Source organism: Pinus tabuliformis, chromosome 8 (genome assembly GCF_031772625.1).
Source record: "Pinus tabuliformis cultivar Carrire ecotype Pingquan chromosome 8, CPIR1, whole genome shotgun sequence".
NCBI lineage: Eukaryota > Viridiplantae > Streptophyta > Pinopsida > Pinales > Pinaceae > Pinus > Pinus tabuliformis.
In genome coordinates this window covers 1,221,614,459-1,221,633,941 of record NC_142294.1, presented here as the reverse complement: position 1 = coordinate 1,221,633,941, position 19,483 = coordinate 1,221,614,459, and the positions used below count along the sequence as shown (strand labels likewise).

The 19,483-nt window shown below is 38.6% G+C and overlaps 1 protein-coding gene across 3 annotated transcripts in view; it reads right to left on the bottom strand.

Moving 5' to 3' along the window:
- Positions 1-19,483, bottom strand: part of LOC149239795 (uncharacterized) — a 210,514-nt gene that overhangs the window by 164,788 nt on the left and 26,243 nt on the right. For all 3 annotated transcript variants that reach the window (XM_089373538.1, XM_089373537.1, XM_089373536.1), the window contains exon 2: positions 1,851-3,629. In XM_089373538.1, coding sequence (XP_089229664.1) covers positions 1,851-3,399 — 1,549 coding nt within the window. In that variant the 5' untranslated portion in view covers positions 3,400-3,629. The remainder of the gene's footprint in view (positions 1-1,850; positions 3,630-19,483) is intronic.

Genomic DNA, 19,483 nt, shown 5'->3' with positions numbered 1-19,483 from the left:
CGTGAAAGAGATAAAAGTCTAAAGGCATATTATCCCCACCATTTTTCCATCTGTCAAATCAAAAACTGGAGGTCTGGGGTCTAATGCAGCCAAATATATTAATATTGGTGAGAACAATGTTCACGTTACTGTAAGGTTCTCCAAAATCCTTCATTTCAGTGCCTTCACCAGAATATGCAAGCTCATTTATTAAGCAGAGGATTTTGACAGATGCACTTATTGATATAACTGAAATACAGGGTAGAGAGGGCAATGATATCACTACAGTTTTCCTTACAAGTGCTATCCCATTGAATATACCTCATTTCTCATATTTTGAGCAAGTGGCCATGCTAGTAATAATGGTCCAACCACATATAAAGCACCTGCCTGTGGGAGGCTTCCTATGATCATAGTTGATACGGAGAAATAGAATGCTTGCCTTGCAATGATTGTGTGCTCTTTGAAGTTGTCATGAAATGTAGAATCATGTTTTACTGTGATGAAAGTTTTGATGGATGGCCCAAGCCATCCACCTGTGAACATCGTTGTATCTTCAGCACCTAGTCCCTGCTCCTTTTTAGGCCACTGATAAGGAAGGGACATCTAGTATCCATCAGGTTATCACAAATCCAACCGCCAGTTGCATAGTTAAAATGTTTATGGTATCAAAACAAATCAGCCATATTTTTTGGACAGCAAAATGTGTGCATGCATTGAATAGTGCACTGAAGGACATTTGGCAAAATACATTGGATTGAAGATAGGTAAAATGGAAAGGATTGACAGGTAAATGACAAGAACACAGCTGTTTGTGCATAATTACATTACTAAGTGTGTTTATGTGGGCCAACTCCGCAAACAAAGAACCTTAGTGCTTAGTGGCTGCCAAACGCCACTTACAAACAACTACAAAACTATGATTCGCCACAAAAAGAGGATCTTACAAGGCAATGGATATTTCTTTAGTCCATTGATAAGGTAGGGCCATCTAATGTCAAGAAAGTTATCACATAAGCAACCCATAATTGTATGGTTCAAACATCCACGATATTAAAACACCAGTATATATGTTTTAGACGACTTTCTGTGTGCCTATATTGAATAATGCACTATGGGACATTAGCAAAATGGACTGGGTTGCCAAGACAATTGACGACTAATGAATTGGTTCCAAATGCTAGGTACATGACAAGAACACAGCCGTTTGCAGTAAAAATACATTGCTGATAATTCGTTTTATGCAGTCCAACTCCATGCAATTAATCCCTATGATTATGGTGACTGGCAAACGCCACTCACAATCAACTAGAAAATTCAAAATAATGATTCACCATGGTGGAAAAAGTTTATATAAGCTTACACAGCTGTTTATTTCAGACTTTATATTTTTCAATGTTACCATTTCAATCCTATGATTGCAGATATTTTTAATCCTCGAGGATATCAATCCTAAATCTTATTCATGAAGCTACAGTTCCTTAAAGCATTGCAATACACAGTTTGCGCCTTTTGCATGGCCAGCCTTCAGAAAAAACAATTGTTATTTTTCTGTTGTTATACAAAAACCTGAAAAAACCAGTCTTTCCACAAATATAGAGGTCAAATCTTTATCAAGAAAGATAAAAGTGTATCATATATTTCTCAGATTAAAAATTGGATGTTCTTGGCTATCATTAAGCAAAATGCTTTCAAAAAATAAAGAAAACAAAAGAAGGAAAACCGGTTTTCTTAGAAATTCAAATTTATACTCCAATGACCAATCTGGACAATGTCTCCACGGAGTCCAAACCAAAATTTTCAAACTTTTCAGAAAACACAAGAAACAAACCTGAAACATCATTTTAAGCAATTTTTGCTTTGGTACTTACCATCTAATTTTCCAGAACTAGTCAAGATAGCTTCCTCGTCAGAGTTCATGTTCAATTTGTCTCCTTCTAGATGTGATTTACCTCTAATGCGTATTTCCTTCATGCAAGCCAGAATTGAAGAACTTGGGCATTTCTTGGTCTTGAGGATATTTCTTGTCGGCATTGAATGACCCCTTTGTTTTTTCTTTCTCTTTTGAGTAACCACACGCTGCTCATCAATTTGCATTTCTTCCAAGTCCCCCATACTTGGTGAGCTTTTTTGCATGCTTCTTGTCATTCTCATTGGAATTGAAGCCACAGCAGGTGCCTTGAATTGTGTGGAAGTTTCTGTAGAACATTCAGACTTTCCTCTATTTTTTGCATGCAAAAGCGTATGAGACACTTGGACAGGATTTACCGTCTCCTTTTCAGCAATGCTTTTCTTTTTTCTTAAGTTTCTACTCCAATATTGTGAATCTTTAAAACTTGGTAGGTTCTCAGCTTTTTGCATACTGCTTTCCGACAGTTTCACTAATCCATCAGCACTGCTCGCATTTTCCTTAGTATCCTTCAATTTGCACGATTTCATTTTTTTTTTTGATTGTGGAGAAACAGAGAACTCTAGCTGCTCTTCATTTGTCAACTCCACCTCTTTATTTTCATCATGAAGATCAGAATTTGTTTTTTTATAGCTAGAAACTGTCTCATCTTTCATCATTGTAGTAGCATTTTGCTTATTCACAGCACTTCTTGTCATTACTTGACATCGAGACTCCTTTTCTGTTGTATCGTTTCCCTTTGACTTTTTATGTGTTTCAGACCCTACACCCTTTTCTGACATGCAATAGGATTCCTCAAGTCCTTCGCTGTACATTGTTGCAGACATCCTCTTCCTCTTTCTTTGCACCATATGGTTATAAGTTAAGAATGACTCATTGTCTGAGTCAGCTTCAGCCGGGACACTTTCTCCACTTGGAAAATCACGCAAGCAGTTAACTCTTGTATTTTCTTTATTTGCCTGCATCTGAAGTAGCAGATTTGATTTTGCACGAGTTATTCTCGTTTCTATCATTGTGTCTTGTTTATGCTGACCAACTTCAATGTCAATCTGACAAAGCTCTTCATCTGTCTGCACTCTCTGTCTTCTGGATCCTCTCTCAATGCTTTTGCCATTCCTTGTATTTTTCACTTCGTCACAGGTTGCATCAACGCATGCATTTTTCTTACTCTTAGCCCTAGTAATCCTTTCATACACAGAAATGGCCAGCCTTTTCCTTAAATCTTTTTTATCCACACTGCTGTGGGCGTCTGTACGCTGCCCCTTGTGCACTCTCTGTTTGTTAGCTTCTTGATCAAATCCTTGTTTATCACTTGATACATTTGCTTCTTTTTTATTAAATGCACCCCTTTTACGAACTTTGGCAGCATATTTACACTTTTGCGGTGGCAAAATTAAATAGCTATCTGTATTGCAGCATGACCTCACCTTAGTGAGGTGTCTACATCTGGTGCACTTCACAACATGAGCCCTGGTAATTATGGTTGTCATCCTCTCTGAACATGAGTTCATCTAAGAATCACAAAATTTTATAGCAGATCCACTCTTTTATATCAACAACCATAATAACTCTTCTAATGCTGTTTCATTTTTTGTGTTGAAAACTGCAAGCCTTTTTCGACTATAATAAATCTCACAGAAATCGACAATGTTTTCTCCTTTGTGTAAGACATCCTGGTAATTTGCAATTGATGTCTGTTCTTGGAAAAAAACATCAGGTACCATGGATGATAATTCCAATCCTGCAAGAATATAAGTCAATGCACTTAGCAGGCATTACTCAGTTCCAATGCGCACAAAATTTAGGGAATCTAAGAAATTTCACAGTAGCACTAACATACAAGATTCCAAAAGCTACAATCTATTAAGAAAATTAGAGAGAGGAATCCACTGAAACAGCCCAGTAAATATTCTAAGTTTTTAAGTACATTTCTGGCATAACTGTTAATGTATATCTATTAATGCTTTATAACTAATTGTTAAGCAAGTATAAGTAATTCAAAAAACAAAACAAGGTCAGAAATTTAGGAGATCAAACACATTAATAGAACAACAGACCGAGATTCCAAAGATTGCAAATAGACAAAAATAAAAGAGAGGAATCCTCTGAAACAGTGCACTAAATCTCTCATTCGTATATATGTAAGACAGGAATCCTGTACAACAGTGCAGTAAGTACAAGAAGCCACTGGAGACTTCACTGCTGTAAACGGCTGGTAACAAGGCCAACCATCAACATAGACTACAGTACACCTCACCCAGCAAGAAAATCAAATATTAACATATTACATATAGCCTACAGGAATTTGACCCTGAGACCACTTATTTTCATTCACAGCACTCCCACCAGACAATATATATAAGTAAATTGTTGAATTAAATACATCAACCTTATTTTCAAAACATTATTATTAATATGTATATACTATAAATAGATTTATAATAGATATTGAGCTGTACTGTTCACATGATCGTAAATGTTTTTTCAATCATTATATCAATGAAATATTTCATTTATAATGCTTAAAAGAATGTTGTATGAAGGAAAACAAGTTTAAGATTTTAAATACTCAAGATAGGCAGGCTTGTATTATTTTATATGATGTATAGATAATGTTAATGCATTGCTAACAAAGTTAAAAATATTTTAATGATTCCGAAAATAGAAACATTTAATGATTAATGTATAATAGATAGAGCTACACTGTTCACATGATTGTAAATGACTTTTCAATAATTATATTGAATGAAATTTTTTATTTATAATGCTTAAAAGATTGTATGAAGGAAAACAAGTTTAAGAAGTTACGGAGTTAAATATTTAAGATAACCAAGCCTGTGTTATTGTATATAATGTATAGATAATTTGCGAATAATGTTGTTAAAAATATCTTAATGATTTCAAAAAACATTTAATGATTAATGTATCAGGGATCCTGATCTTTAAAAGAAATTAAATGACGTTTCTGATGCTATTGTACCTGTGTTTTTCTAAAAATGCTAAAGTGAAATTAATAATATTGTTAAGATTACTAAAATGAATTGTTTAAGTAATTAACACATTAAAGGAAATGGTCACTAAAAAATGTTTAAATTATGTAGTCATTAACAATTACACCAATAGGAGTGTTTGTTTTGGAATAGGGTTTCCAGAATTTTAATTTATCAATAACTATTAGGTGGATGGAATGGATTTAACCTCCATGAAATATTCTAGAATATTTCTAGCACTAGGCACAGATCAAAGGCTGAGATTTATCTCAAAAGTAGTTATGCGCTTTCTTCCATTTTAATTAAAATGATATATATATATATATATATAGATATATATATATAGTCATATGACACACACGCGCGCGCATATATATCTATATATATATATATATATGAACATGCGTCATATGAACATGTGTCACATGAACATGAGTTATGGTTTTTGGACATGTGGTATTAATAAACCATGGTATTGTTAAAAAGCCTATTTACATGTTAAGAATCTCCATGGCTAAGAATCTTGCTACATGTTTTTTCAAATGTATGTGTTTAACTCATATATTAATTCTTTTTACAATAAAGAAATAATAATAGTAAAAATAATCCACAGATCCGGGCGACCAGAGGGCAATCGCCCTAGCCAACTGATGGTTTATGGCACGTGGAGGTCGTCCATCTTCACATGAAACATACCCGGCCTAATTACTCCATGCATCTCATCACCTCGATTTGCAAGGACCACCTTGCTTCTTATCCAAGCTTTTTGCGCCGTCGTGACCTAACCTCCCTACCATTCCTTCTCTGGTTGCTTGCCCTTCCACTCAGCTCCACTCCTCCCAACCTTGTTGCTACGCCCTCCTGCACCTGCATTCCAATCATGAGCGATGACAGAGGGTAAGGTCATCGCCCAAGGCATGGACGAGGCCAAGGGAGACCCCCAACCACCCTAGACGACAATTCCATTGCCACCTTGTTTGACCATTGCATTCCAAAGCATATACGCAAGAAGGTCGTTGCCATCGAGGAAGAGGAAATACGCCATGGGCGCTCGTCCTTTTGGTCCCTGTGCAACCTTGTAGCCCGACAACTGAAAGAATGGGAAGACATTAAGGATAAAGCCACCCATAGAATTGCTAAGATCTCTGCGCTCCCTTGCCACTCGTCTACCTCCTTGAAGTAGTTAGCCTGCAAGGACCTGGGCATTTATTACCCTCCCAACGTCCCCTCCCCGATTGTGTCCCTAGCGCACTCCCCTCTTGCAAGCCCATCCCCCTTCCCCCTCGCAAAGCTCCCCCGCCTCCCGTTGCGCCCATTGCTCCTCCGCCCGCAACCAATGCTCCCTTCTTTGCCCCTAGGCCTAGCCCTTACAGGTGCTTCATTCTGGAGGAGATCCCGACAGAGATCAATTCGATGCAGGTTCGTGGAATTTCTCAAGCACATGGTGGCTCCAACTCTGCTTCTATCTAGCTTCACAGCAGTTCGCGTCACCCACCGAAATCCTAAGCAACTCTGGGTCGGTTTTTCTCTCCCTTTGGTCAATGCGTCACAGAAGATCTTTTTGCTTTGGCAATTTCCAGTGCAATAGCACCATTGCAACTTGACCTAAAAGTGCCAATTCGAAGACTGAGGATCTTTTTGCTCCGCCTCATCATGAAATTGTCATCTTTCATCAGTCCATTGTCCAGGCACCATGCGGCCTCTCCCTCCTGTGCAACTCATATGGTTCCATCTTTTTGGGAAACAATGTAAGCTTTGGTTTCCCCTTGCGGGGCACAGTACTGTTGTCTTATCTCTCTGGTTTCCTCGTTTTGAGGCAGAGACAAAACTCATGGCTATAAATACTATAAATTTGGCTCTAATATAATTTAGACATGCTTACTTGTAAAAAAAAATAGTAAAAATAAAATTGTAGTTTAGTTAATTTTTATGATTCTTTTAATCATTGCAATTTGAGATGTATCATGGGGTAAGTAGTTTGATCCATATTCGTGTTTACTAGCCACTTAATTTATATGGTTGCTCTAGTGTAATTATTGTAAAGTCAATGGTGAGTATTATTGCTTTTAATTCCATCCCCTCGACAAAGTAAATCATTAATAGAAATTCAAAGGAAAACCATGTTTAAAGGCATCCACTCTATTAAGGTTTAAAAACCACTTGAGTTGAAAAAAATGGTGAACGGACTTGATGACTAGCACTCAATTTCAGCAAGGACTTTAGTTTTGTCTAAGTTGATGGTGTTTGCTTGATATGTTCTACTAAATCTAAGCTAGACAAAATAGAATGTAACAAGATAGGGCAATTTTTTTTGCAATAAGGTTTTGTAGGGTTTCAAAAATTCTTATAGCAATACATAGTTAACCCATACAAAGTAACATTTTTTTCAATAAACATGTTTACTGCTTCAAACTGAATAGGGCAATGAAATTCATAGTAATAAACCTCAGCAGCACTATGTATTTGTTTACAGTTCCATCAACGAAATATGATCTATATTCAACAATCTGTAACAATTGACAAGACCCTAACCAAAGATTTAACTTCTAGTAATCTGCTAAACCCTAAACGAAAACTTGGACTTTTCAGCCTATTTATGAGTTTGCCCCAAGCCTAGAGTACCTTTCTATCTCAGCGACAGGATTTGTCCTTTTGTTCCGTAATTGTTGGCGACAAGACCCTATTAGAAGATTTGTCCCACGACTATCACCGTGAATGAGTTGTCTGACTTCATAATTCTACGAAATAGTTACAGTGGGTCCCACTTCAGGAAATTCTGCTTCAAGGTCAACACTTTCAGTTTGAATTTGTCTTTACTCTATGTCAACAACCCGATTTTCCCCAGAATTAATCATCCACCAATTTCCAGACCCTTGCGCAGCCAGACGTGTACCCGATTTATTCCGATCAGCTACAGGAATGTGTTTGCTTCAATGTCAGTCTGTTTATGCTCCATATCAATTCACAAGGTTGTACCTAGGTAACTACTCCATAGACGTGATCGTATTGCCCAGGAATTAACCTAGGTCAATTCGGGCGAGTTCGAGTATCTGCTACAACAATGTGTTTCCAAACCACAGAAGATTTGTCTATCCAAAAATTTGGGGTATTCTGCAAGAGAATTTGTCCTTCCATTCACTGCCTTACGTCTCCAATCCAAAGACTCGTTTTTCCTCAAAAGGATTGCTCCTTGCTATGCCAGAACAAAGATAAGAAAGAAGAAATGAATTATCAACTAGGGTGGAATCTTTCACCACCGAAATTGATAGCAAAAAAGGGGTCTTAAAAACCTCAAATCTAATGCTCAAGAAACAAATGAATTGATCCACACTTGAAGATCCAAAATGAATTTAACCCTCTTATATTTATATATTTCCAAGAGGGGTCTCTTCCTCTTAATTGATTAAGTTTTACTCCAAACCACAATTTTGGGTTTCTTTTCCCAACTGCCCCAAAACTCTTCAACCTAAGCTTTTGCCAATGCAACTACCGCTGTCTGCGTACCTTTTCAACCCTTCTTCCTCTTTGGACATTGTGAAACATAGTGCCCTATCATATAACAAGCAAAACACTTGACCTTAGTCATGTTACTCTTCTTCTTCAACTATGAGGTTGACTCCTCAATCCCACTCGAACCTTTTCCCTTCCTCTTCACTATCTTATTGACAAGAGTTATGTCCTCATTATCTTCCTACTTACTTGGCCTTTGACTGCACCCTCATCTCCTCCTGGATGCAATCATCCCAACCCTCTCAAATGAGAGTTGGATCTCTCGATCACAAACTCCTTTAACGAACAGATCATGTGTTTCTGGGAAGTAGAGCTCAACACCATGTTTACTAACTCTGCATCATCCACCTTTTCCCCCACTGATGCAAGCTTATCACAGATCTGAGTGATTTTCATCAGGTAACTCATCACTGTGTCAGATCTAGGCATCTGCATAGAACAAATCTTGTCCCTCAACACCATCTTCCTATTAATTGTCTTGCTCTGGTATAAACCCACCAAAGCATCGAACATCTCCTTAGCTAACTTCTTAGACAAGTGAGTGATCAAATGGTCCTTCACTGCATCCAAGAGTATTGTTTGTGCCTTTATCTCTCTCTTAGCTAGGGCAGCCTTATACTTGGCATCTGTGAGCTCCAAGATCACTCTCTCAACAATCTCACATAGATTGTTTTCCCTGAGAACAAGGGTGACCCTAGCCTTCCAAGGTAAGAAATTTGAGGCTCCAACCAACTTGTCTTGAAACCGAAGACCCACTACAGTCATCTTGACCTAATCTCAACAACAACAAAAAATTCCTTAGTCCTTTAGGCAACCAAATATGAAATTAATATTTTGTTTTTGCAACACCCTTGGCACGATTCTCTACAACCCTGCTCTTGATCCTACGTGCAAAAGAATCTTTTCCTCCTGCCAACACGCGACCTGTGGCTACTTTGGCTAGTGATTGCTACTGAACCCAACAAGCTTCTATACTCACACAATTTATTTGTGCATGTAAAATTCTCATCTCTATTGCAAATCTCAACGACCATCCACTCTACGACTATAGCCGAGACTACCTACGGGAACTTGCTCCATCCTTGTGCCCTACAAGAAGCATCGTGATTGCTATGGCTAGCTTAGCATTATCACGCTCATATCCACCTACCTATCAGCTTAACAAACTCAATCTAATGGTGGTTGTCCAATGCAACTGTTGCAGCGACAACTCGTCTGTCCCTTTAGCCCACATTGCAATTTATCGACCAAAATCCCACTCTCTACTGCTTCCACTCATACTTTATCAACCAAATAACACTCTTGCTCTACAACCTCGTATGTGAACCCTTCTCATTGCTTGTGGTCCTCACCATGGTTGTCGCCTATGAAGCGTTGCACTTCTTTTAGAGCAAGTCGCTCTGGTCTTCAACTGTAGTTTCAATGATGAGGCGATATTAGCAGGGCTAATAGTGGTTATGGCCTTGGTGCTCCTGCGTACTGGGATTAAGAGAACAATCCTGAACGCGGTCTCCCACCTAGAAACCTACAACCTATGCTTGTAACTCATGCTCTCTTTGTCGATACCCGCAATCACCTCTTAGCCCCCCAACCAATTATTTGTTGGTTGGGTCTAATAACCTATGGTTGTCGACCTATGTGTTGCAATCGATGGTTGGATCTACAGGACCCTTCATGACCCACACAACCATCCCTACTTTTTTTAATTTAAACCTTTAACTTTTCAACAGCTTAACAACAACTATCAGGCCAAGCCCAAAATTATATTCGACAATTGGACAATCATATGATATACAACAGGTTTCCTTCAACCTGCAAAAATAAAACTAGCTCATGCAGATGTTGGCCAAACCATGTCCCAACGACCCCTATATGAACCTAGCACCTTGAGATCGACTTCTCAAAATTTTCGCTCTGATACCATGTTAATTTTTTAACCTAACACCCAACAATTTACTAACCTAAAAGATTTATCAATGTTCCACCAAAACTCTAATGCAGGGAGACGCACAAGGGGGATGTGTGGGAGTACCCTCAAATTTTAGGGAAATTCTGAGGGTGCAAGGGGATGTTGGGGTATATATATATATATATAAAGTTCATATTCAATGATGAAAGTATAAATAGACTAATAGTAATAGTAAATACATTGATCCACACATAAAATTTAAATTCATTATTTGAATTAAATGATGACATACAATGATCCATCCCCGTCATTCATTTTGATACATACATCATTCATATGACATACTCATCATTCATCCATACCATGAGATTCAATAATAAAATTAAATAATGAAATATTCAAATACATTGATCCATACCATTCATCATTCATCATTTTATAATCTACATTGATTTAAAAATTAAATTCATCATTCATCATCTTAGAATCCAAATTAAAAGCAAAACATAATAGTATATTACAATATACTATATACTAGATACTGGAGTTTGAACACTAAAATAGTAAATTAAATTCAAAATTCATATAATTCAAAGTATCAAACTCAAAAATAGTTAAGAGTGAGGAGTAGGTTATCAATATCTAGTGTCATGATTGAAATGTTAAAACTAAAAAGTAAAGATGGGCATTGAGGAATTTTCAAATTAATACGTGAATTTTCAAAAAGAAAATGTCTATTAAATGTTATTAGACAAATTTGAGGGGGGGTGTGTTCCCCTCAAAAGGGGATGCCCAAAAGCACCCCTTTTGGCAAGTCGCATGCTCAACACTTGGGAAACGCACCCCCTACGTCTCCCCATGACACCCCAAAAGGGAAGTGTGGGGAAACACACACCCAGAAGTCCCCTTGTCTCGGGTGCGTGAGGTGCGAGGGGTACATGCACCCAACCTTGGGGGACGCATACCCATGGAGCACTGAGATTTATCACAACATATCTACTAAATAAATGAACAATTAGGTTCTTAACACAATTATTCAACAAAAGCAAAATTACAACCAATCTCAATCACATGTGATCCACATGCAAATTTTACCCAATCAAGTTAGTTCTTCATTAAATCTTAATCAGAACCTACCTCAACAAATATCTTGGGATAATGACGCAACCAAGAAATTTACAATTTTAACATACCATGGATCTAATGGGACTAATCAAGCCCTAGATCTGTCCTTGATATGCTTCATTGATCTGGATCTCAAGAGCAAATAGATGCAATTGGAAATTAATGTGGAAAGCACCTACAAAAGAAGGGAATACCCACCAAAGATTAGTAGCAGCGAACGCAAAAGTGAGTATGTTTCAAGATGAAATCTCAAAATTAGAATTGGAGCAAAGTCCTTCGATATGAGGAATTAAGGAATGTTCTCTCCCCTATTCCCTCTATTCACTCTTTTGGAGTAGATCAGATGACAATGGTGGAAGAAGACAATGTCCAATAAGACACTATCCAAGCAAGGAAGCAATCCTCAAGCTACTTTTCATCAAATGTTGGTGGCAAGAAGATTACTACAAGTATGGACCCCATAATATTTGAAATTTATGATGTTTTCCAAAATATTTCTTTTAGTGGGTCAATATGTACAACTATATATGAGCCATGCAATTATCTCTAGTTCTAGAACTCTTTAAATAATGTGAAGGAAGCGCAATTTTATTGAAATTTTGAACAACTTTGACACTTTTAAGACTATATTGATATAAAAAATTTGTATTAACCCATTGCATGGTTCAACCACAACTCTCTTTCAATAAATAAGTACTCATTTCTATTAAAATGAAATGTTGTCCAAATAAGGCCATTTGCTTATCAAATCCACTATGATATTATATCATGTAAAACAACTCATGCACTAGGACAAAGCCTATCGATTGAAAACATGCTTCATATAGCAATAAAGGGAAATCGAATCTCATAGGATTTTAAAAACAAAATCCATTAGATGAACATATAACCTTGATGGGCTATGCGAAGTTTAAATGTTGGTAAATGTTCACATCGAATCTTACTAAAAAGTTACATACATGGCTTCAACAAATTGCAAGCCACAACAATTTGTTTATCAAGAAACTTTTATTGATATACATGAACACACATTATTTTTGTTAAGCTTTGAATATTTTATGTATTCTTTATTTGGCCAAGTCATTCATCAAGTTTTAGTCAAGTTCAAGCCAAGCCATAATTTTTTCTGCATGAATTCCATGTGAATAATTTTGATGAAGAGTTACACAATACCAATGAAAGGTTCTAATGCTACAAATAGTAGCAACACAAGAAGAGATTGTTCATCTCATAATGTTGCCCAAATAAGAGCACTGCTCCTCACATCCACTATCAAAATTTTCATGCAAGTTGTAATGTTCCTTTCGGAATATTTGGCTAGAATAATGGTGATTTTGTTACAGCAAAATTATCCCAGAAAGTACATGCAGAAAACACCATAAATTTACAGTAATTTTTGCCAGCAATATTTTTAATCTGCGATATAGCCCAAAAAATACACAATATTGATACTACGACAAATTCATGAAAATTCTGCAACACGGTAAATAACCAGAAATGCCACAAGAAAAAGTGAACACAAGGAAAATGCAGCTAATCTCAACTTTATTATATTAACCATAAATAGGAGTACATGGCAATATGAAATAGTTGGAAATAGTTGAGAATCTCGAACAACTACTGCAAACTAGATTGGCCTCAAAATATGTTTGTTGCAGCACTAGACCTAGCCTCTCAAAATGAAACTGCAAATCAATAAGCTACATCTGTGAATTCTGGATGAATTCACCAAAGCGAGAGATGGTTACTCACCCACTCTCGCTGAATCTTCCGAGGGTTTCCATCCTAGGGCTACCGCTAAAGTTGGGAGCTCCCAGTTCTCCAAACCTCTCCAGAAGAAAACTACTCAACTCCAAAATGTCTCAAATGATCTCCTCCCCCTCATTTTAGAGACGCCATAGATAGATCTCCAAGCCTCTAGAAGCATCTTATTTTATTATTATTCTAGAAACTTCTCCCTTGACTCTATCTTAAGTGACTTTTTAATTTTATTTTATTTCACTTAAGTTACTTTGGCCTTTTTCTTCCAATTAATTATTTTCCCCTTTTTAATTAAACGGCTAATTAAAGTCTTTTTTAATATGGGAAAATGGTAAATAGCCCACCATACTCTCTCCGACCACACGAAGTCACTTCTCAACATCCCATCATGTAGATCTTCTTGTTGCGATTCCAATGAGCTATTACACCGAGGCGTTCCATCAAATAATCATCCTGAAATACCACCTCAAGCGTAATTAATTAAGTCAGGCCCAGTAATAACCCTGGTTTTTTTTTAACTTGTCGAAATGCAACGGAACGAAAGGCAAGTTGTGTGGATGATGGAATATGCCAAGCTAATGCCATCAAATCCCATTAAAAACTCCTCAAAACTCCCCCATGACCCCAAATGACATAATCCTGCTCCCCTAACCTGGCGATCCCATGCCTGGAAATCCTCCCTAGCAGTACTATAGAGGAAAATAAAAATGGGGACATGACAAATCCTCCCGCCCCAAGATTGCTTGCCCTCAAGCAATCCATATTTGTCCACTGCAGAGGCATTTGCAAACTGATACCAAGATCCCATATGAACCACTATGCTACGCCATGCCTCCATGCTAACCAAACATGAATGGATCCCTCAATACCTAGATCCCAAACCCATCTCCGACTCAACCTACCATTAATGGATCCACCTGGATCCCAAAGCCACCATGGCCAATCATCATCACCCATACCCCATGGCTCTGGCTTTGCTTTGTCTCTAGCCATAGATGTTGCTCCACCAATAGAATACCAACTCATCACCTCTCTCCAGAGTCCAATCCAACCTGTGGGAAAGATCAGATGCATATACACTTGTATATGGGATAAGTCCCATATGTTGCACTATGCCCAAATCACATAACTTTGTCCGGCCAATCACCCAAATCTATCTAAGAAATTTCACCTCTCTCTCTGTAATAGAAAAAAGTGGATAACTTGTGTTGCAAGTCCTATCTATGTACTCCTAGAGAGGCTTGTTTCCTAGAAATATTGCAGCTCTGCCAGCTGCCACTGCATCTATCAGCACCTCATCAATGGGTAGGCCCAGAGATGGATGTTCCACCAATCTCCAAAAAATCCTCCCTCATCTCACCAAAAACTCCACGCTCCTCCAGTCTACCATCCTCCTACAAAACTATCCTATCAAACTTCAGCACCTCCTAACGACAAGTGTCTGAAAGTACTACAACCCTGCTGGTTGTTTATGCACCTGTTTGCTCATCATCAATCGCTGACCCAAAGGACAGTTGGTCATCCTCCTCTATCATAGGCTCAACATGAACCCCCAACTGGCTCTCCATTAACGACTCATCATGCATATTGAACATATTATCCTTCCCAACCGACTCATGCTCCTCTATATGCTGTCCATGTTGAATCACCAGTCCTTCATCTCACCAATCTCCTTCCTGGTCATCTTGCCCCATGGGAATAATCTATTGCTCATCATACTCCTCCATCTCACATAGATGCATACCGTGGTTGTTGTCAACAACTCCATATGACCGTTCATGCTCCTCAAAGGTATCCTCATTAAAACACATGGACTCAACTATAGAAGAGGAATCCTCATCTTGAAAGTCAAAAGGAATCTCCTCCTGATCTACCCCTATCATCTCATTGGTGTCACCCAAACATGAGTGGTTAGTCCCCCAAGATTCCTTGCATATGAAGCAAAGAACATTTCTCCTCAACTCATTTTTACTGCATGAACCACAAAACCTGAGCAGCTCCTCCCTGGTCAACTGTCTTCTGAACAGCCCAATGTTATGCTCAACCAACCTTTCGGCTAGTTCATAAGCGGCGAGTGAGACCAATTATTCCCTCCTCCAAATGCCCAACAATCTAGACTGCAACTCCCTGCCAATGGCATCACGACCTCCCATACATGAGGACAAAATGGATTGCATATGTGTCTTGACCGTGACAAGATGATGTTTTGAATGCTGAAAAAGCATTGGAACATTTGGAGAATCAAGTCATCACACTCCAAAACAAACATGATATTGTATGTTCTAACCATGGCCATGATCTCTAGAATTTCTAGCTCCTTCCCATAGGTAAGGCCCTCACTGTTATCCAAGTCCTGAAAGGTCTCCACTATCAATCTGAAGACTCTCCTCGTAATGCCATCATTGTAAGGGGATAAAGAAGCGGTTAGCACCATGATATTACTGAGACAGGCGGCAACCGAAAGTTTGACCCCTTCACAAGGGTGCTCCAAACCCTTGTGCTGTACCAAGGCAAGCATGGTTGGTTATAGAGACTACATCAATTTCTTCCCATCTGATGGATCCACCTTGGAAAGGAGTGAAGCAAGTTTTTCCAAATTACGAAGGGATTTCACTGTAACCCCCATGAAACTCAAATATGTCCCAAGTGCATAGGTTTTGGGCCCTATCTCATGTTCTTCTTGTGGCTTCTCTTGTTGTAGCAAGGTTAGTATCCCCTTGGAAAAGGATTTGTTGATTGCTGCTGCTAATTTATTAAGGGAATTGAAGGTCTTGTCCATGTTATACTTTAATGAGGACAAGTACAACTATGATAATGAGGCCACTGTTTTCTGACTTAGTGAATTTCTCAGTGAGGTGTTTTGACAAATAGTTTCATGGCAAACTGCTGTAGGTATATACTGTGGGTTCCAATTGGAATAATAATGCTCCTGAATGTTATAGATTGATTTATAAAGTCCCCAAAACAAAGATAGTGTTGCTACAAATTCAGTAAACAGGGAATATAAATTCATATAGCATTCATTCAAATAAAACAACAGTGGAAAAACAAATAGAAGAACCTCGTATATATCTAAGAAGCAAGACATTTTTCAATATATATGCCTCAAGATGATCCTTACTACTTAGAGCCCTTCCAGGTCTTTCCCGTATAACCTCCAGAATCACTAAGTACATGCACAGCCAACAAGAATATTTCCTGGATTGCTTCTTTGTTCATGTCCTCTTGGGCGTTTCTCTGTTGGATCAGCAAACAGTGATCTGCTACAGGAGTATGAGCTCAAATTGCACATCAGCCGTCTGTCTGCTGCAACAACTTTAGCCTTCAAGATCTGAGCACTGTAGCATAGCCTTCTTTGGATGGTGAACTCGCACCCAAAATAGAGCAATGAATCTAGCTCCCCCAAACAGTATTGATTTCCCCAATAAATATCAGCCTACCAGAGAGGCAATCCTGCCCTTAGGAAACTGATAATTTGGCACACTTCAAGTAGAATCATTAACTAAATTTACAGCATATAGGATACATCATTGTCTGGCACAGTCAGCTGGTAATAAATGCGGAAGTGTTTGCCATAATGTAAAGCACTAATTTGTTTACTATCCCTGTTATGAAAATTCTAGCAATATTATGACGTCTCAAAACACATTGAATAGGATAATGGAAATCAGTCCCATTGTTGCTATTCCTGTAACGATGATCTGTTCGTCAAATTTGATACCTAACTTGCTGACCACATGCAAAATTTCCTGGACACAGCTTGATGTGGCATAAAGCCATTTGGTCCTCATGGTCATTAAATTTGGTCCAAGAATATCATAGGGATGTGGCCTGTTCCAATTCTACCCAACAGAAGACAATTCAGCCTTGTTCCTGAGTACAACTCTAGCAACAAAGAGATGATAATGTTGTCCTCTGATACAGCACACAACTTATTCGCATTGTCCACAATATTGAATGTACCAGTTCTGTCTTTGTAGCAATCCATTCAGTCATCAATCAACAGACTTCAGTGAGATATACAATGTTCAGACTGCCTTCCAACGCTCCCTTTCCATGCGCACAGGTCACACTCTGAACTTGCACGCACAGGTCTGCAAACATTAAACTTAGTTCATGCACACAGTGCTACCCACTCAGTCTCCTGCTTCAATGCATTGTCCAGTAGGTGATGCACAACGTGCAAACACAAGAATGGCTCCACCTTCAAATTACTAATACCTTTGCGCTTGAATATCGCACCAATTGCACTGTGCCTACTGTATGTAACCCACACGGATTAAAAATGCAGTCAACGATCTACAAGAATTTACGCTAACTGATACAATTGATCGTACTCCAGACAAATCACTCCTTAAATTCCTTTTGCGGCTCGACTTACATTCGCAGGTTGTCCACAAGCAAACTCGTCCTAGATTCATCTACTGAATCAGCTTAACTCTTCCCCAAAAATTTGGCTTGATAATTTGCTCGGGAGCATAGCTGCTTTGATAGCAACCAATTTGGAACCAACGATCTGGTCAACGCTCAATTTATTTACAGCAATTAATCTCCACGGCAAAAAAATATTTAACTTATATCATGCAGAGGCAGTTCACTGGAGGTTCGGATCACAACAACCATCTCACTAATGCGTTACATTGTTAGTTGATGACCAAGTCAACTAGAATCACAATGACCACGTTTGCTTTCCAGATGCAAACTCCTTTAAAATCTGGAATAATTCGCCCCTTTTTGATACAAAAGGCTTGGCACTTAAACAACTGGAGCGACTGGTGAAACTGTGAGCGCCACACCCGCCTGAAGAGCAATACGAGTCTCTAGTTCTCACATCCAAGCCTCCTGCCTGTAGCGAGAACCTTGGCCTCCTTGTGAAATTATTTCACGACCGCTTTAATAAAACTCCACGCATTTGTGTCCGCAAAGTCTTGGATAGACAGTGATCAGGTGCTATGTTAAGGCACTCCTTGATGTGAAGTCACCTGTTCAATTCCCTGCCCTGATTGGGGTGATATATTGGAAATAATGAGGATGTAGTCCTGCCAAGCTTACGAAAAAAAATTCACGCATTTGCAAACATACGGCCCCTTGAATAATTAATTGGCCACAATGATATTTAACCTCCCAAAAATATAATGACCCCCTTTATAATTTGGCCAAATAAAAATTTGACACTATAGGCTTAGAAATGTGATGGCCCTTTTTGAAGACTAATACAAAATCACACGCCCTTTTTGAATGTGTGGCTCACTTGTAATATTGGGCCAAATTGTCAAATTTTTATTATGCCTGCAACAATTTGTCAGAAATTTTTCACACATCCAATAAGAAAATTTATCGAGGCCCTATAATAAATTCATATTCTGCTACAGGAATTAGGTACTCGGCTTCTCCAGCAAATAGAATTTGGCCCCTTCAAACTAAACCCTCGAACAATCTCCAATTAAAACTGAAACCCTCCAAGCTGGCAGGAAAAGCTAGCTCTGATACCACTGTAATGTTCCTTTCGGAATATTTGGCTAAAATAATGGTGATTTTGTTACAGCAAAATTATCTCAGAAAGTACATGCAAAAAACACCATAAATTTACAATAATTTTTGCCAGCAATATTCTTAATCTGCGATATAGCCCAGAAAATACACAATACTGATACTACAGCAAATTCATGAAAATTTTGCAACACGGTAAAAAACCAAAAATGCCACAAGAAAAAGTGAACACAAGGAAGATGCAGCTAATCTCAACTTTATCATATTAACCATAAATAGGAGTGAGAGTTGATATTCATTCTGATTCGATTTTTGAAGTGACAAGATTGATTGCTCGAGGGCGTGCAGGTTCGAAACCCTAACTGAGAAAGGTTAGGGTTTGTACTTCACACTACTACAGACACCATTGCTGCCCATCACCCCCTGCTTTGCCGGTACCAATGTCACGGTCAGCAGGTTAACCTCTCCCCTCTCGTTATCACCAGGATACTCTACCCATCTCTTGATGTCTCTGTTTTTGTCTATAGAATGTCGGATATGGATGTAGACGTGGTCGACTACACGGTAGATCCCAACCCCTATGATCCCACCTGGACGAGTCCTAGCTCTACGCTGGAGACAACGGTTAACAGTCCTCTGGGCTCGAACCATCTGTTACTGAAGGGTTTGTCTCACAGCCGTTCTGAGCCCGGTCCTTCCGCTCAATCAATTATGTTTGCCGACCTCTCTATAGGGTCCCCGGGACTTAACTACCCTCCCCTCTCTCCGGCTACCCTCCACCTACTCGCTACCTGCGTCCCTCCGTCCCCT